Genomic DNA, 19,946 nt, shown 5'->3' with positions numbered 1-19,946 from the left:
GCAACCGAGACAAACCATTGAGAGGCCACATTATCCTGAGACTAGTCTGTGCATGGCTGTTCTGTCCCAGACCTGATGGGCCTAACTGAGACTGGCTCAATTTTCGAGCACTTGCTTATCCAGCACATATGTGATCCAGGGCCTGCAGAACAGACAGCCTTCCTTGCTGGAGAGAAGCTGCCATAGTCATCGGAGGACTGAAGCAGCTAACTTCTTGGAAAATAACTCCGGCTGACAATCTCCCAGAAGCTCGAGAGTGGATGAGTGGAGGAGGATCTGGGTGGCCACCTGAGTGCGCCAACCCGAACACAGATTGACACACCCATTGAGAGAGTATGACTGTAATCTGCACCTGAGGCTAATCATTTTTGACATTTGACTTGGAAGGGAATTGCCTGAGCTTTAAAAGGGACACAGTGGCCAACAGCAGGAAATGGCTCAGATAACCTCAAGCACCTAGGACACGAAGTTGCATTTGCTCATGTCATGTGTAGCATTTAATTCCAGTGTGCATTCTAGTACTTTTCTTCTTGAAAGTAAAACACTGAAGTTGCCAGTCGTTTATTACACTAATGTGTGTGTATGGTTTGAGTGCAGAGCTCTAGCACCACCACACGACCCCCCTGGCAAGCCGTTGACTGCTCACCATTGCTACCACATAAAGTGAAGTACTGAAAGTGCTGTACTTGGCTCAGCAGATGGAGCCATAGTAGGAGATATCCCGGACCATAGATGCCCAGTGGATCCCAGGTTTTGACAATATTTAATTAATTAGATGTTAGCATTTCAGGACAACATAAACTCTCAAAACTCATCTCTCCTAAAATATGTATCCACCACCCATACTGTTTCAGCTTGGCCAAATTCTCTGAAATCACACCATTTCCCACTACTGTGATCATGCAAGCCCGCTTTCTAAGCCGATGTTTCTCCAGTGTTTCAACTGAAGCCACTATGCTGCTCACTTCACTAGTGAAGACCTCCTTAAAACAAGACCGTTTCCACACTGCTTTTAAAACTACTTCTCCCATCCTATCCTGGACAGCACTGCCTAGTGATGCTTGCCCTATCATCTTTCTTCCTTTTGGAAAAATCATCGAGATGGCTCATTTCAACAAGGTGCAAACCACATCAAAAGCTCTAACCTCTTCACATCCTGCTAGTCCTGCTTTCTTCCCTTTGCCAGAGCTTTGAGACAGTCACTCTGCAAGTGCTTGACGAAATGTTAAGCCGTCTGATGAAGGCTGTGCATATTGTCCTGCTCATGCTGCTGGATCTCTCAAGTGCTTTTCATGCAATAGAAAATAGGGCACTGTCTTCTGTTCTTTTATTCTTTCACCTTATACAGGGGAAGGTGGGAAGAAGGGCCTGGAGAAGTTTGTCATTACCTGTTGTTCACTTCCAATATGCCCAGTTAAGTTGACATTGACAGTATCATTGCGAAGTGCCTCATAGCTTGATCCTTTCGCTGGCTGTTTAACCTTTTTATGGATCTCCTGGGAGTTTTGTGGCTAGGTCATATCAACCCATCAGGGTGATGACCACACCTACATCTATCTAATGGTGTTGTCACAAGGTAACATCTTATGTTTGCAGACCTGTCTCTTTGCAGTCGATACCTGGATGGTGAATTTAAGCCTGAAACCGCTGTGTCCAAGTAATAACACAGAGTTTGTTTTATTCTTCTAGTAACACCAACTTTCTGATTCAGTTCTTCGTGTATTGGTTGACTCTGATATGCCATTGGGGTTTGTGTTTCATAATAAGCAGGGCTGATGAAATTATGCTATTGTACGCCTGCAACTTTCTTCCGCATAATTATGGATTTGCCACATAATCCATTATCTGCTGCATAGTCTGCATATTTTGAAAAAAAAAAAATGTTTCTAGCTCAGATGGTTCAAAAGTTACTAAAAACGCAGCCACACGTTGCAGCGCAGTGGAAGGACCATTGCAAAGGCTGACTGGTCACCTTTCTGTTGTTTTTTGCCATCTGTGGCTGTTAAACTGGTACTAATGCGGTGCAGTGTATCCCCAGACAGTGTTAACAAGTGTAAAAGTGAGAAAATAATTAAGAAATAATAACAGAAAATGTGCCGCATTACGCTGCATAATTTGTCTTTTCTTGCCGCATAATTTAATCAACCCTGCTACGTAATTTGGCCCTCCCTTGCCACATAATTCCATTGGCCCTGATTATAAATTAGCAATGCAAGCACATATTGCAAAAAAGTCTAGGCTGCTTAATTCCAGCTGCTTTTTGTCTGGCTTGTAAACATGTTCTACCTGCATCTGCTTTCTTGACTGCTGGCCAGCCTTTAGTGGTATCTCACATTGACTGTGGCCATCTGCTACTCCTAGGGCTCTTAGAATGTGCTCATATTCAGTGCTGCCCTTACCGTCGGGCATATGCGGGCACCAGGACCTTTGATGATGCAGTACCGCCACTCAGATCCTACATTGGCTGCACATTATAGTTTCTCTTCATTTTAAGAGGTCCTATCCACTCATAAGGCCTTCATCGTACGACTACCAGTGGCCTATACATTATTTGTTTCACATCCAGTCAAGCTTTCTCCATTGCCTCTCCCGCTCTTTAGAATACTCTTCCCTTGGACATGCTCTGACATGTCTCGCTTTCTAAAAGGATCTCTAAACACTCCTGTTTGAAATGTATGGGCCTTAATTTGGCTGACAATCATGTCTTGCATTTATGATGCCACAGATTTTCGTTTATATTTGTGCTGTCTGTTGCTGATATAAAACAATTTATTTTTACTTGTTCTGCGCTGTTACTAAGGCTTGCATTGTATAAATATGTACATAAATAAAGAATACAATTGTGTCTCTCCAAAATGTTAAGGTCTCGTCTAAACAGAGCATACACTGTCTCTTCGAGATATTTTGTCTACTACCAGTAGGCTTGGAGGCTGCTCATTACTTTCCATTGATTGACTTAAACGTCTCTGCTCAATGCTGTGATCACCACTTCCTCTTCTAGTGTGTGGCCACAGCTCAAGTATTTGTGTCCTTCGTCTGCTCGTGGTTTTGGGAGCTATATTTTTTCTTTATGTTGAAGCGCTCTACAAAGTGCCTCTTTTGTACCTCACTCTGTCCTGTATATCCCCCCTGACTATCTGCTTCCTCCCGCCCTCTCTTTGTCCTATCTTGCATGTTTTCTCCCACTTGTTTTCAGTGTCGCCCCTCCATTTCGTTATGGTGTTGCCTTTCCCCGCCACCCACCATAACAAAAAAGTATTATGATGCGGACACCACTGACCATGTCATAGCACTTTATTCAGCCTCACCCTGTCCGCCCTCTGTTTCATCGTTGGTGTTGCCCCACCCCATGGCTGCCCCCACCCACCTTGCCGCTGTTTTCCAAGTTGAATAACACAACAACAAAAAAAGCACTGATGCAGATACGTCCTAGCAATTTTTTTTTCTTTTACTCATTTTCAGCGATATTGCTGCTAATCCTTTCCACCGCCTTTTCCCTGCTTTCATTTCCCCTTCCTGCCCCTTTCCTTTTTTAGTCTATCCCCTCCCGCCCACCCCTTCCCTTCTTTCACCTCCCCTCCCGCCCACCCCTTCCCTTCTTTCACCTCCCCTCCCGCCCACCCCTTCTTTCACCTCCCTTTTCACCTCCCCTTCCGCTTGCCTCTTCCCTTCTTACATCTCCCCTCCCTGCCCCTTCCCTTCCTTCATCTTTACCATCCGCCCACCCCTTTCCTTCTTTTGTCACCCCCTCCCGCCCACACCTTTCCTTCTTTTGTCACCCCCTCCCGCCCACCCCTTTCCTTCTTTTGTCACCCCCTCCCGCCCACCCCTTTCCTTCTTTTGTCACCCCCTCCCGCCCACCCCTTTCCTTCTTTTGTCACCCCCTCCCGCCCACCCCTTTCCTTCTTTTGTCACCCCCTCCCGCCCGCCCCTTTCCTTCTTTTGTCACCCCCTCCCGCCCGCCCCTTTCCTTCTTTTGTCACCCCCTCCCGCCCGCCCCTTTCCTTCTTTTGTCACCCCCTCCCGCCCGCCCCTTTCCTTCTTTTGTCCCCTCCCTCCTGCCCACCCCTTTCCTTCTTTTGTCCCCTCCCTCCCGCCCACCCCTTTCCTTCTTTAGTCCCCTCCCTCCCGCCCACCCCTTTCCTTCTTTAGTCCCCTCCCTCCCGCCCACCCCTTTCCTTCTTTAGTCCCCTCCCTCCCGCCCACCCCTTTCCTTCTTTTGTCCCCTCCCTCCCGCCCTTTTCCTTCTTTTGTCCCCTCCCTCCCGCCCTTTTCCTTCTTTTGTCCCCTCCCTCCCGCCCTTTTCCTTCTTTTGTCCCCTCCCTCCCGCCCCTTTCCTTCTTTTGTCCCCTCCCTCCCGCCCCTTTCCTTCTTTTGTCCCCTCCCTCCCGCCCCTTTCCTTCTTTTGTCCCCTCCCTCCCGGCCCATTTCTTCTTTTGCCCCCTCCCTCCTGCCCTTTTCCCCTTTCTTCTCCCCTCTCCCTCCCGCCCTTTTCCCCTTTCTTCTCCCCTATCCCGCCCGCCCTTTTCCCCTTTCTTCTCCCCCCTCCCGCCCGCCCTTTTCCCCTTTCTTCTCCCCCCTCCCGCCCGCCCTTTTCCCCTTTCTTCTCCCCCCTCCCGCCCGCCCTTTTCCCCTTTCTTCTCCCCCCTCCCGCCCGCCCTTTTCCCCTTTCTTCTCCCCCCTCCCGCCCGCCCTTTTCCCCTTTCTTCTCCCCCCTCCCGCCCGCCCTTTTCCCCTTTCTTCTCCCCCCTCCCGCCCGCCCTTTTCTCCTTTCTTCTCCCCCCTCCCGCCCGCCCTTTTCCCCTTTCTTCTCCCCCCTCCCGCCCGCCCTTTTCCCCTTTCTTCTCCCCCCTCCCGCCCGCCCTTTTCCCCTTTCTTCTCCCCCCTCCCGCCCGCCCTTTTCCCCTTTCTTCTCCCCCCTCCCGCCCGCCCTTTTCCCCTTTCTTCTCCCCCCTCCCGCCCGCCCTTTTCCCCTTTCTTCTCCCCCCTCCCGCCCGCCCTTTTCCCCTTTCTTCTCCCCCCTCCCGCCCGCCCTTTTCCCCTTTCTTCTCCCCCCTCCCGCCCGCCCTTTTCTCCTTTCTTCTCCCCCCTCCCGCCCGCCCTTTTCTCCTTTCTTCTCCCCCCTCCCGCCCGCCCTTTTCTCCTTTCTTCTCCCCCCTCCCGCCCGCCCTTTTCCCTTTTCTTCTCCCCCCTCTCGCCCGCCCTTTTCCCTTTTCTTCTCCCCCCTCCCGCCCGCCCTTTTCCCCTTTCTTCTCCCCTCTCCCGCCCTCCCTTTTCCCCTTTCTTCTCCCCCCTCCCGCCCTTTTCCCCTTTCTTCCCGCCTGCCCTGTCCCTTTTTCATCTCCCCCCCTCCCACCCGCCCTGTCCCTTTTTCATCTCCCCCTCCCTCCCGCCCGTCCCCTTTTCATCTCCCCCGCCCGCTGCCCCGTCCCCTTTTCATCTCCCCCGACCACCCGCCCCGTCCCCTTTTCATCTCCCCGACCGCCCGCCCTGTCCCCTTTTCATCTCCCCGACCGCCCGCCCTGTCCCATTTTCATCTCGCCCCGTCCCTTTTTCATCTCGCCCACCCTCCCACCCGTCCCTTTTTCATCTCGCCCACCCTCCCGCCCCGTCCCTTTTTCATCTCGCCCACCCTCCCGCCCGTCCCTTTTTCATCTCGCCCGCCCTCCCGCCCGTCCCTTTTTCATCTCGCCCGCCCTCCCGCCCCATCCCTTTTTCATCTCGCCCGCCCCGTCCCTTTTTCATCTCGCCCGCCCCGTCCCTTTTTCATCTCGCCCGCCCCGTCCCTTTTTCATCTCGCCCGCCCCGTCCCTTTTTCATCTCGCCCGCCCCGTCCCTTTTTCATCTCGCCCGCCCCGTCCCTTTTTCATCTCGCCCGCCCCGTCCCTTTTTCATCTCGCCCGCCCCGTCCCTTTTTCATCTCGCCCGCCCCGTCCCTTTTTCATCTCGCCCGCCCCGTCCCTTTTTCATCTCGCCCACCCCGTCCCTATTTCATCTCGCCCGCCCCGTCCCTATTTCATCTCGCCCGCCCCGTCCCTATTTCATCTCGCCCGCCCCGTCCCTTTTTCATCTCGCCCGCCCCGTCCCTTTTTCATCTCGCCCGCCCCGTCCCTTTTTCATCTCGCCCGCCCCGTCCCTTTTTCATCTCGCCCGCCCCGTCCCTTTTTCATCTCGCCCGCCCCGTCCCTTTTTCATCTCCCCCTCCCGCCCGCCCCGTCCCCTTTTCATCTCCCCCTCCCGCCCGCCCCGTCCCTTTTTCATCTCCCCCTCCCGCCTGCCCTGTCCCTTTTTCATCTCCCCCTCCCGCCCGGTCCCTTTTTCATCTTCCCCTCCCGCCCGCCCCGTCCCTTTTTCATCTTCCCCCTCCCGCCCCGTCCCTTTTTCATCTCCCCCTCCCGCCCGGTCCCTTTTTCATCTGCCCCTCCCGCCCCATCCCTTTTTCATCTCCCCCTCCTGCCCGCACCCTCAGTCTTTCCTCTCCCACTCCCGCCCACTCCGTCCATCTTTCCTCTCCCACTCCCACCCACCCCATCCGTCTTTCATTTCCCCCTCCCTCCCAACAGAAAAGGGAATAAAAAGTGCTGACAATATAATAGCACTTTTTCCAACCGTCCCATTCTCCACATTTTCCCGCTCTCCCATTCTTCACCTCCACACGATTGTCAAAGCCAATAACCCATTCATAGGCACAATCTGTTGACTTTGCCAATGCTTGTTTAATTGATCCATGATGATCCACTATGATCCGGGAGATCAAATTTCACAGTATAGCAGTAATCCTTATGCCCCTGTTGGGATGGAAAATTCCATTGCTTGGTGATGGGCATGTTCCATGCCCTGAGTGACCCAGCTGCAAAGATCTCTGGATCCCTGATGCTGATTTTTGTTGCATGGTTGAATACGGATCATGTGTGTGTGCCTTGACATAGGGCCCTCTCACGGATTGCAGTATTGTTGGACCATGAGGAGTGACCAGTGCATTGTCCTGAGATTGGTAAAAGGCGACTGCGTTTGCCAGGAGTTAAGTTGCATGAGCGCCATGGTGACAGCGTACTGTTTAGTGATCAGTAAGAGCGAACCGGTCTTTATACCTGCTTCACTGGAGTGAGGCCTACAAGCTCACTTATGTAAAGTTCCACTGCTTCATTCTTTATTCACCACACATCAAATTAGTAGGTAGTGTATGTGCTGAGTGTATGCAGCGCTCTGAATGGTACAGTACAAGGAAGAAACTGGGTTCTATTTTGACTGAAAAAGAATGAGGAGGCGTCCCCCAGATAGATTTGTGAATTGCTGTATTTCTCTGAGCTGGGTGGCACACACTGGAGGAAGGAGAACCAGGCCCTCCATCATACTTGAAAGGGTTCTGTAGGAAGTTGGCTCTTTTTATACTATCTCAAAGTGAGATATAGTGTTCAGAGAGTCCAAGGGTTCCCCCTAGATGTTGATAGTGGCAAAATTAGATAATTCTAATGCTCTATTTTGTGGTAGTGTGGTCGAGCAGTAGGCTTATCAGAGGGTGGTGTTAAGCATTTGTTGTACACACAGAGGCAATAAATGAGGAACACACTCAAAGACTCAACTCCAGGCCAATAGGTTTTATATAGAAAAATATGTATTCTTAATTTATTTTTGAAACACAAGATTAAAGATTTGAAGTAAATACATAAAATGCAAGGTGCTCCACACATATAAGTAAGGAACTTTGAATTAGAGCAGTAACATACACAGTATTGGCTAAAATGACAATTAGCTATTTTAAAAGTGGACACAGTGCAAAAATCAACAGTTCCTGGGGAGGTAAGTATTGTTATGTTTCTCAGGTAATTAAAGCACTTACAAGTTAAGTTTCCTGGGCATAGGCAGCCCACCGTTGGGGGTTCAAGGCTACCCCAAAGTCACCGCACCAGCAACACAGGGCTGGTCAGGTGCAGAGGTCAAAGGAGGGCCCAAAACACAAAAGTGCCTATGGAGAACAGGGGTGCTCCGGTTCCAGTCTGCCAACAGGTAAGTACCTCTGTCTTTTTTTTTTTTTTTTTTAGAGCACTGGGGAGGGGGGGGGGTGGGGGGGGGATACTGGTAGGCACACAAAACACACCCTCAGCGGCACAGGGGCGGCCGGGTGCAGTGTGCTTAGCAGGCGTTGGGTTTTCAATAGAAGTCAATGGAGGGACCTGGGGTCACTCTAGCGGTGCAGGCAGGGCACAGGGGAGCTTCTCAGGCAAGCCACCGACTGGGCTAGCCAGAGGGTCGCCTGATGGTTACTCCTGCACTGAAGTTCGGTTCCTTTTGGTCCTGGGGGCTGCGGGTGCAGTGCTTGGTCCAGGCATCGGGTTCTTTGTTCCAGGCAGTTGCGGTCAGGGGAAGCCTGTGGATCCTCTCTGCATGCGTCGCTGTGGGGGTGCAGGGGGATCGTCTCAGGTTACTCACGTAGTTGCAGTCGCCTGGGAGTCCTCCCTGCGGTGTTTGGTTCTCTGAAGCTTGAGCCGGGGGCGTCGGGTGCAGAGTGTGAAGTCTCACGCTTCCGGCAAGAAGAGTGAGTTCTTTAGAAGTTGATCAAAAGTTGCAAAGTTGTTTCTATTTTTGAACAGTGCCGCTGTTCTCTGGAGTTTCTTGGTCCTCTGGGTTCAGGGCAGTCCTCTGAGACTTCAGAGGTTGCTGGTCCCTGTCGGCTGCGTCGCTGTGCAGGTTCTTTGAGTCTGGAGACAGGCCGGTAGGGCTGGGGCAAAGTCAGTTGTCGTCTCCGTCGTCTCTGCAGGGCTTTCAGGTCAGCAGTCCTTCTTGTTGTAGGTTGCAGGAATGTTATTTCTTGGGTTCTGGGTCGCCCCTAAATTTCTAGATTTAGGGGTGTGTTTAGGTCAGGAGGGCAGTAGCCAATGGCTACTGTCCTGGAGGTTGGCTACACCCTCTTTGTGCCTCCTCCCTGAGTGGGGGGGCACATCCCTAATCTTATTGGGGGAAGCCTCCAATCTGAAGATGGAGGATTTCTAAAGGCAGGGGTCACCTCAGCTCAGGGCACATTAGAGGTAGTCCTGACTGGTGGGTGACTCCTCCTAGTTTTTCTCATTATCTCCTCCAACCTTGCCGCCAAAAGTGGGGGCAGGAGCAGGAGGGGCGGGCATCTCCACTAGCTTGGATGCCCTGGGGTGCTGTAACAAAAGGCGTGAGCCTTTGAGGCTCACCGCCAGGTGTTACAGTTTCCTGCAGGGGGAGGTGAGAAGCACCTCCACCCAGTACAGGCTTTGTTCCTGGCCACAGAGTGACAAAGGCACTCTCCCCCTGTGGCCAGAAACTCGTCTGGTTGTGGCAGGCTGGCAGAAACTGGTCGGCCTAGCACTAGGACTCAGACTGGTATTCAGGGGGCATCTCTAAGAGGCCATCTAGGTGCATTTTACAATAAATCCCACACTGGCATCAGTGTGCATTTATTGTGCTGAGAAGTTTGATACCAAACTTCTCAGATTTCAGTGTTGCCATTATGGAACTGTAGAGTTCGAGTTTGACAAACTCCCAGACCATATACTCTTCATGGCTACCCTGCACTTGCAGTGTCTAAGGTTTTGCTTAGACACTGTAGGGGCATAGTGTTCCTGCACATATGCCCTCACCTGTTGTATAGTGCACCCTGCCTTAGGGCTGTAAGGCCTGCTAGAGGGGTGACTTACCTATGCCACAGGCAGTGTGAGGTGGGCATGCCATCCTGAGGGGGATGCCATGTCGACTTTGCCTTTTTCTCCCCACCAACACACACAAGCTGTGAGGCAGTGTGCATGTGCTGAGTGAGGGGTCCCCAGGGTGGCATAAAACATGCTGCAGCCCTTACAGACCTTCCGTGGCATCAGGGCCCTTGGTACCATTTACAAGAGACTTATCTGGGTGCCAGGGCTGTGCCAGTTGTGGGAACAAAGGTACAGTTTAGGGAAAGAACACTGGTGCTGGGGCCTGGTTAGCAGGGTCCCAGCACACTATCAGTCATAACTGGCATCAACAAAAGGCAAAACGTCAGGGGGTAACCATGCCAAGGAGGCATTTCCTTACAGGTTCTCTTTGATTTAGAGAGAGAGCACTCTCTTGGGAAGGAAATGGGACTAATACCAGAATCATAGAGAGTGGGGCTGAGGCTGCACATATCACTATGGCTGACACCCAGCCGTGAATATCTAGTTACTCCCAGAGCCTGTGGTGTGGGGCTATCCGATTTGAAGTCCCTCCTCCTGTGCCAGGGTGCTTTCTGCAGGAAGAGCAAGACAGAGGAGAGGGCACTTCAAGGGGAAGCAGGCCCCACAACACAAACTTTAAAGAATCCGAACCCCCCCCTCTTTCTTCTCCCAACGACCTACTAATCCATTTCCAGATGCATTTGGTGTCTGGAAATGGATTAGAAGAAGGGGAGCTCCAGGACCCAAACATTGTCAGCTGTCAAGCAACCAGATGGGCTGTGTGAGGAGAGGAGGCTCTGTAAGACTTCTGGCTGTGACCAGGGCTGGATGCTAAGGCCTGCCAGTCTCAGCTTGGTGAGGGGACATCGCCCAGGTTCATCCAAGACTACCTAGCCCTGGTGGTGCTTGTCAAGACCAGTGATCCCTGTGAGAAAGAGAAGAGCTGGAGAAGTGAGGTCCAGGGGAAGATCCTGGTGAGTGCATCCCTGTAGCGAGGTGGTAAGAGATGGCTGCTACACAACTTGATAGTTTCTTGTGTGCAGGGTTTAGTTGGCAACCCCCATGTGCCATAGAAAGGCTGCCATGAACTTAGTTGCACCGATCAGGTCCTTGCCGATGTGCAGGGTTAAATTGGCTGCCCTCAGTGCCGCAAGGGGCCACTATGAAGAGGAGCATGCTGCTGTGTTAAATGGACCGTTGGCCAAGTGAAGAGCAGGTGTGGTGACTCTGTATACCAGAGAGGGCCACCAAGGAAGACGAGAAGTGCAGCTGGGTGGATGCCATTGTCGTGAGGCGTGGCCGCCGTGGTGAACAGTGGGGGCCTGAGCCCCGACTGTGGATCAATACCAGAACCCGCTGTCCACCCTCCTCCCCTTTAGCGAAAGACCGATGGAGACCTACCATGACATCAACGGAGAACCGAGGACACCCAGCCACGGCCCCTACAAAACTGCGTGTGTGATACTAACACAAGGTAGCCGATGCAGCCACTGCGGCCACGAGAAAGACACTCTCAGAGACTTTGGTTGGATGATCTTTCCTGGTGCAGGTGGACTGAGCTACAGGCTGGAAGAACTTGTCTGCCAGATAGCGTTTCAGCCCTGGAACATTTTTTGACTTTTCTAACCGAGTTGGAGTGGGACTCTCGAGGCTCAGGCTGCTAGTGGGGCTTAATTTGAATTTTGCATATAGTGAATGAGAAATATCCACTGCTGCTAACGAGAGGGCCTGCATTAAACACTAGAGCTCTTACCTCAGGGAGACTAGCTATTATTTGCGTAGCTGTATTTCAGTTTATGTTCTAATATAAATACTACTTTCGTCATAAAAGAAAGCATTTGTATGGAGAATCATTTATTGCTGCTTTTGGAAGTTTGTTGAGTTGTGAGCCTGTGTTCACTGTCTGACTGCTTCTCACTCACCTTCTCCACCTTCAAAGCACAGGAGCATCCACATTATTTTGACCGTAAAATTACATTGGGTTTTGATGTGGAGTGATTGACAGAATATGATTGATGAACATGGGATTCTTTGGTTTCTGGAAAGGCAGAGCAGTGGTGAAACACAATATAAAAAGGGGTCATTTTTTACAATACGGTATTTTTTTAACTGGTTAACACCGACCTTCCTTAAGACATTAAGACCCACTCTGATGAAAGCAGGACAGCTAGGTCTGAACTACCGAAATCAATGCCTGTCTTTGCATCTGGTAGAAAACAACTTGCTGGCACTCCAAGCATTATTTCTTTGACTTATATAAGGGGCAAGGCTCTCTTTGGGTCAGTGGCACCACAATATTTTTGTGTGAATTTAAACCTCTACTGCTTCAGTCCTGTTCTGGGCATTGCTGTTGGAGTCTTTCAAGGTGAAGAATCTATTGGAAGAAGTATCCAGTAAAAGTTAGGGACTGATTTAGAGTTTGGTGAAGGGGGTTACTCTGTCACAAACATGGCAGATATCCTGTACGCCGTATTACAATCCTATTATAGCCTATGGAGAATTGTAATACGGTGGATGGAATATCCGTCATGTGATGGAGTAAACCTTTCGCCAAACTCTAAATCAGGCCCTTAGTAATTTACTATCTATAATGCTTATTCTGATAGAATCCTAATCTTTCTCTTCATTCCTCGGTATTCTCCCAGTACCTCTCCACTTGTGAAGTGTAATCTCTCTGTAATGTTTTTGCACCTTAATGAATGTCTTACTTTTGCCTTACAAACTTTATAATGGAAAAAAAAACACATTTGAATTGAAGATTGACTCTTTATCCTCGCTATTTGATTACAAGGGATTTGTTTCACCTGCTAAGTGCCTTCTTGAGAGCTGTCTTCAACCCCAGCAGGCTGTGTTGTGAGGGAATATCTGTTGCCGTGCAGCTGGGACAGTTTCAAGTTTCAAGTTGTGGCTTAAGAAACTCAGTTCGTTGTGTGGTGATTTAGTGCCAGCCTGTCTGTTAACATAGAACTATAAAAGGCAAACTCCTTCACTACACTACTGACTGCTGAAGGTAGATTTATTAAATGTATTTTTTTTTTTTTTATAATCTGATGTTTTGGGTTACATGCAGGTGCACCTCATGACCCACCAAGAGTTCTCTATTTAGCCGCTCCTACTTGTCCGTCTAGGTTTATTTTACAAAGCCGCAGCACTCCCAGGGCAAAAGGTCGCACAGACTTCACACATCAGCTCTCTTTCTGTGCACCACAAGACTCATGCCAAGCCAAGAAGGAACAGGTGTTTAGTGCTTTGAGCATTTCGATTTAAGGGCAGCTGTTCAAACAAGCATTTGCAATGCAACGAGTCTTGCATTTCTCCGAGTTAGAGCAATTTGCAGTTGTAAACTCCCAACCGGACTTTTATTGTCTCATTAAATGGAAGGAAAAAAAAACGTGCAAGCGAGACAGTGCTGCAAAAAAAGAGAAAAAGTAGTCCACAAACCGGACGGAAAACAGCAAGCCTCGTATGTTTTCAGTACTTGGTCGCTGCGCTCGAGGAGGGCTAGCCACCGGAAAAGTATGACGTAGGCATGCCCTCCACTAATAAAAGCAAGCAGATTTTAAAAGGCAAGGCCACGAACCAATGAATGGCACTGACGTGACATGGGCGGGGCTCCGAGCCCTTTTCTAACTACTACAGCGTCTCGAAAGTGAAACGCAGTCGCAAGCGCATGCTTCGCAGTCTCGACCCTAAAAAGGGTTCATGCCTCTATAGGATTGTAATAATAGCTCTGTTTGGATTCTTTATTTTTCACACTATTTTCTTACCTTAATGTCTAAAGAATTACATTGTAATTGTTAAGCTTTGCATTCGATTAATGAAAAAAAAACAAGCGACTTTAACTGGCAACTTTTTGTCTTTATATCTTTCAGAGCTGTCTGGAGTTCAGTCTTAGAATCCAGGAGTTTATCGAACTAATTCGGCAAAACAAGAGACTGGATGCCGTGAGGTATGCGTGATACGATTAATTATTATCTATATTTAATATATGCTAAGTGTATAGCTTATGAAATCCATACTCTTGTTGCCTCAATATTCAGTTTCTACGAGCTTTCTCTCGACATTCTTTGCTTCTACGCGTTCTGTTTAGCAGAATAAATACCAGAACTTTTTTTCAGCCTGATTACATACGCCCAGTAGCAATCTGTCATCCACAGCTCCTCCTGCCCAGTAAGAATGACTCCAGTGGGTGCACGGAGCCACCTTTGGGACCACTGATCCCCTCAGTCCATGGTCTGGTTGGCAATCACTTGCAAAAAAAAGTTCTAATGACCCAAGGGGCAGAGTAGGCCAGAATTGTTGGAAAGGGGTAGACAGCCAGTAGTTAATGCAAGCAGAAATAACACTTAGCCCTCTAATAACTGAATGTTCAGTCAGTGCTTCACTTTCTAAAAGGAAAAGTATCATAATAAGTGCCAAACGAAATACTGCACTTAAAATTAAGGTCAACAGCGAGAATCAGTCTCTCTAGCCCAGTGATCCTTAACCTTGTGACCTCTGTCGACTCACACGTAATAATTTCTGCAACCAAGGGACCCTCACTGAGCCACTATTGGAATCTAGGGGCCCCCACTGTGTCATTAATGGAAGCTGGGAACCCTGGCCTAAGCATTTTCGATAATTTGAAGCATAAAATAATACAAAAACAAGCATTCATTGAACAAGTACACAAATGAGTCAATATTGTATTTAATTCACAAATCAATATATTAACAAAAAAATCAAAATTGTGTTTGTATTGGGGAGGTTGGAGAATTTCTAAATTTAATTGAGTTCACCCATCGTCCATACTGAATTCTGTTTGATGCTTTTGCACTGCTTCCTCGAATCAATCTGAGGATACTAACTTAATTGTTATCCTTCCATTTCAAATTCCTTCACATTTACAGAATGTTTTAAGTGTTCCAGCTGTGCAATTTGCTTCTTTATTTATATACACTTTACTCATCAGCTAATAGTATTTCATATTCTAAGCAGTTGCAGACCCCCTGAGTAGGCTTTGCATACCTCAGGGATCCCTGGGCCACAGGTTAAGAACCACTGTTCTAAGATCTTCCCGGCCTGAGAATTGCGTCTTTAGGCTACTACAGCATTTAGGAGAAGGTGCTATATATGTAATTAGAACAGAGATGTACAGCCACTGTTAATCTGTGGCCAATATTTCTACTGTGCAAAAGTCTGCATGATTGTGTGTGTGTCTGTGTATATATATATATATATATATATATATATATATATAGGAAATCAGCCCACAAATCTGGCTACTTTCTTTATTAATTGACATCAGGCAGGGTAACGAAAGGCCAGCTGCAAAGGGGTAATCTGGCATTGACACCATCAAGACACTAACCATCCACAGTAGGGCAGGGAAGGGCAGGTCTTAGGGGATTTAACGTTGAAGGTGCAGCCTCTGAAGGTGGCGTGGCCAAGCCGTTGAAGCTGGCGGATGCGAGCTAGAAGAGCTCTGCGCACCGCCCGGCTTATCTGGCCGTTAACAGGGGCTCGAGGGCCGGCGGCAGTCAGCTGGTGAGGGCGTGACGCTGCCACGGCGCCCCGGGATGTGGCACTCCCGAGCGCCGACCTCTGGAGGGAGCGGGAGGCAGAAAGGAGCCAAGCCCACGTGGTTCTGCGGCCGGCCGAGTGCTGGAGACCGTCGGCCGCGGCCTGGTGGTGACGCGTGCACTGGGTGCCGCGTGCACTGGGTGCCGCGAGGTCGGCCAATCGAGGCCTGAGTGTGGGGGGTGCCCGGAGGACCGGCGCCCCCCACAGAGCCAAAAGAGGAATCTGTGTTCCTGGGGGGCAAGTGTTGCCGAGCCCCGGCCTCCTGGGCGGAGAGCCCCAACTTTGGAGGGGGGCTCCAGGCCTCCTGACCACGTGGCTCGCATTGAGCAGTCTGTTCCTGGCGAGACCACTTCTTTGGACTACCTGTGGGCTGGAGCTTGCGGCTGGAGTCCCGTGAGCAGTGGACGGAGGTTGGCTGCAGGTACCTTACAGGCCGGGCTGCACGTGCTGCTGCGCGGCGCCATACTGGGGGCGCAGGCAAGCGGGCCCGGCCTTTGGATGGTTTGGTGAGGCGCCTGCCCTGTGAGAGCTAGAGGCGAGGAGGCGACGGACTTCGAAGCTGGGTGCGGAGCTGGTGGTGGTGAGAGGATCCTTCCAGCCTCGTGGTGGTGGGCAAATGGCGCCATTGTGGTGGCTTACCAGGAGAGTGTAGGAGCTGGCTCAGAAGACCTAAACTGACGCGGGGCTGTCGCACTTACACTATTGCTTCCCTGGCCCAGTCCCGTGGATTTGTTTGTCTGCGCTGGGGAGCGTCACCTGCACCGTTTGTGGTGAGTTGCCCGGAGTGTGCGGTGGTGCTGACTTGGAGTGCGGATGGACTTTAGCCATGGCGGAAGCGGGATGTCTTCGCTCTGGCACTGGTGCCGGGAGAGCGCAGGATGCTGCGGCGCAGGACAGTCAGAAGCTGGACGCTGTGTTGGCCGCGGTAGAACGCATTGGCGATTCGCTGGAACGTGCCCGCACTTCAATGGAAGCCAAGATCGACAAGGTAGCCAGTGACCTTGTTCTGCTGCACGCTGACCATCGCAACCTGGCGGGCAAGACAGGTATGTTGGAGGTGAGAGTGGATGAGCTAGCACCGGTGACGTCTCGCTTGGAGGCCAATATGGGGGATGCCCTGGCGCGAGTGGCGGAGCTGGAGCGCCGCATGGAGAACGCGGAGGGCCGCACCCGGCGGAATAACATAGGAGTCGTGGGCTTGCCGGAGGGTGCAGAGAGCCGGAACGCGGTGACTTACTCGGAGAACTGGCTTAGGGGGCTGGTGGCGGAGGGTGCCTTGACCCCCTTTTTCTCGGTGGAACCGGCTCATCGAATCCCCACGTGGTCCCGGCCTCCGGGAAGCGGCCCTCGCCCGTTTATAATACGTTTGTTTCATTATGTGGCTCGTGACATCATCCTCAAATCGGTGAGGTCCGCTCCGCTCCGCCGCCCCGAGTGGATGACGCGCAAATAATGTTGTTCCCGGACTATACTCTGGCGGTGCAGCGAGACAGGGCCTCCTATATGCCTTTGAAGCGCAAGCTTAGAGAGTTGCGCCTGGAGTACTCTCTATTGTTTCCAGCCAAACTCTGTATCATAGCTGACAACAGAACTCACTTCTTCACCATGCCAGAAGCTGCATGGGACTGGCTGGAGTCAACGGGCTGCGTCTCGGGCCGTGAGGCGGAGAGGCGACCGCCTCTGTCGCAGAACAAGCGCAGTCGGGGGCGGCGCGGCCGAAGTAGGGGTGCTGGTACTGCTGAGGCCGTGGCGCATGCCCCTGATCTAGAGCAGTTAATACTGGAGAGGCGTGAGGCGCTGCAATCGGCAGCAGCGATCGCACTTCCCCGAGGGTGTCCGAGTCGGATACTGAAATCTCGCAGCCCCCCAGTGACCGTCCTGCCACGCCGGACCGGCTCTCGGAGTTGGGTTTCCCAGATTGTCCGGCGATGACTCCTGTTACTGCGGATGACCTCTTCTAGGCCCTGCTTTGACACATCTGGGTGGCTGGGGGCGTACTGTGGCCCTCTGCATGATGTAAATGGTGGGCCTGGTTCACGGAGATGGCATACAGCTCTGTACAGGCAGCCTGCTAGTCTGAATGTCAGCAAACCTGTTGATGTACTGAAACTGTATGGCCTCCGCTGGTGCTGTGGTTGTCTCGGATTGTGGCACGAAAGCCTGGCCTGCCGTTGGTCCTCCCTTTCCCCCTACCGTTATCCAGTATAGCCAGCGGGTTGGGTTAGAGCCTTCCTGACTCTCTGTGTGTTCTGGCTTACCCCAGTCTCCTACTGCCAGAGGATTAATATGTGTGATTGTGTTGTCAAAAGTTCAAGTTGTTGGGTTTGGGCGGGAATCAGTTGTTCATCTGCTCTGATGGTATTTGTTTTGCTTTGTTTATATTGGAGGCACTGCGCGAGCGATTGGTCTGGGTGTGAGGTCATTGACATGATGTGTGCTGCGCTGTGCTTAGGGGCGGGGTATGTGGAATGCGCGCATGCTAAGCTAAAACCACCATGACTTTGTGCACTGTACTCACCTGGAATGTGCGCGGTATACACATGCCCAGGCGCAGGTATTCCATATATTTGTATCTTAGACGGCACTCGATCCATCGCGCCTTCTTGCAGGAGACCCATTTAGTGTTGGCAGAGCTCCCTCGTTTGCAGCGGTGCTGGAGAGGGCAATTATATGCAACGGGATAGTCTTCCTATGCACGAGGGGCCCTGATCTGGATTAAACCGGGTGTCCCCTTTGTTGCAGAAGATCAGATCATAGACCCGCAGGGGAGGTTTGCCCTGGTGTGTGGGCGGCTAGCAGGCAGGGCCTTAGTGCTGGGCTCTATCTACGCCCCAAATGTAGATCAGGCTTCTTTCCTGCACACTCTGTCCCATCACTTATCGGGTTGGAGCGATTACCCCTGGTTGCTGGGTGGAGACTTCAATAGTGTGTTGGATATAGATTTAGATCGTTCCTTCCCCCCGCTGACCACTTCGCCAACTTTGGCGGCTGCGCCCGGATTGGTCCATTGGGCCCATCACTGGCACTTGATTGATATATGGCGGCAGCGTAATCCTGATGATAGAGTTTATTCCTATTACTCTGCCCCACACTCCCTGCATGTGCACCTTGATCGAATATTCTGCACGCAGAATCTGGCCTCCGTGATTGTGGAAGTGGATTATCTGGGGCGTACGCACTCGGATCATAACCTGCGGATGGCGGGCTTATGTTGGGATGTCTTGCCTTCAGCGGTCCCTACCTGGAGGCTCAGTCCTGAGCTTATGGAGGACGCTGCCTTTAAGACATCACTGGAAACAGCCATCCCGGAGTTCTTTGAGCATAATGAGGGCACGGCCTCTACGGGCCTGTTGGAGTGGGATGCCTTTAAGGTTTTCATCCGCGGCCATTGCATGGGGACCCAGTGGAACTTGAGACGTTCAGTTGAGCGGGACCTTGCTCATATAGAAAGGGAAACGTTGTGCCCAGACCGGGAGGTAGCTCGGGATTCCGCAACAATGGAGTTGTTGTCTCAGGCCCGTGCTGAGCGTCTAACTCTGAACGGTTATGTCGCTTGAACTTCGCCTCTCACTCGGTGAGAACACACGCCTCCGCAGATAAGTCGGGTAGACTTCTGGCCTGGCTGATCAGAGGTGATCGTGACCATGGTCCGGTCATGGAGATTCGCACGGAGACCGGCTGTTTGCTGCATACACCTGAGGAAATACATTCGGCGTTAACACAACACTATGAGACATTGTATACCTCTGTTGTGATGGCCCCGAGCGGTTGTGTGAGGACTTCCTCTCTGGGGTGGAGCTCCCATGTCTAATGGCGGACCAGAGGAATGCGCTGGAGGAGCCTCTTGATCCTACTGAGGTGCAGACTGGTATTCGGGAGCTGGCGTCGGGTAGGACGCCGGGTCCGGATGGCCTGCCGACCGACTTTTATAAGGCGTTTACCCCACTTCTTGCACCTAGGCTTCTCCGTGTCTTTGAGGAGGCGGTGCAGAGGGGACACTTGTCGGCATCTCAAAGGGAGGCGATGCTAGTGTCTCTTCCCAAGCCCGACAGGGATCCGGTTGAGTTGGGCTCATGCCGCCCTTTGGCCATGCTCAATACGGACTCCAAAATATTAGCCAAAATTTTAGCGATGCGTTTGGCACCAATCGCGCCGGATCTGGTGCACCCAGACCAAAATGGGTTTTTTGCGGCGAGGGACACGTCTTACAACATCGTTCGGCTGTTCTGAGTTATGTGCTATGCGAGGCGAGTCTGGCCGCGGGCGGGCTGCCTTGTCCTTGACCAGGAGAAAACCTTTGATTTCTTGGAATGGCCTCATCTTTTCGGGGTCTTGCAGCGGTTCGGCGTGGGGCCCCTTTTTGTCCATATGGTTAAACTGCTATACACTAAGCAGCAAGCTTGGGTTAAGGTGGGGCGTATTATATCAAAACTAGTCCATGTGTGCAGAGGTACGAGGCAGGGTTGCCCCCTTTCCCCACTACTCTTCTCCCTTGCTATGGAGCCGCTGGCGGCGGCCTTGCGTGACAGTGGTACGAGCTGGGGCATCCCTCTTGGGGATGGCGTGCACGAGGTATCGCTCTACGCCGACGACCTCTTGTTATACTTCTGGGATATTTCACTAATCCCTCCAGGTGTTGGGTCCTTACTGCAGCAGTTTGCCTTGTTGTCTGGCCTCAGGGTTAACTGGGCTAAGTCCTGCCTTTTCCCCTTTGACCCTGGGCTC

At 51.4% G+C, this 19,946-nt stretch overlaps 1 protein-coding gene across 2 annotated transcripts in view; it reads left to right on the top strand.

Moving 5' to 3' along the window:
• Positions 1 to 19,946, top strand: part of MAEA (macrophage erythroblast attacher, E3 ubiquitin ligase) — a 228,082-nt gene that overhangs the window by 145,812 nt on the left and 62,324 nt on the right. For both annotated transcript variants that reach the window (XM_069204052.1, XM_069204043.1), the window contains exon 5: positions 13,532 to 13,608. In XM_069204052.1, the coding sequence (XP_069060153.1) occupies positions 13,532 to 13,608 (77 nt within the window). The remainder of the gene's footprint in view (positions 1 to 13,531; positions 13,609 to 19,946) is intronic.

Source organism: Pleurodeles waltl, chromosome 1_2 (genome assembly GCF_031143425.1).
Source record: "Pleurodeles waltl isolate 20211129_DDA chromosome 1_2, aPleWal1.hap1.20221129, whole genome shotgun sequence".
In the NCBI taxonomy this organism is placed as follows: domain Eukaryota; kingdom Metazoa; phylum Chordata; class Amphibia; order Caudata; family Salamandridae; genus Pleurodeles; species Pleurodeles waltl.
The sequence above is the reverse complement of the archived record's forward strand: the minus strand, read 5'-3'. Positions and strand labels throughout refer to the sequence as shown.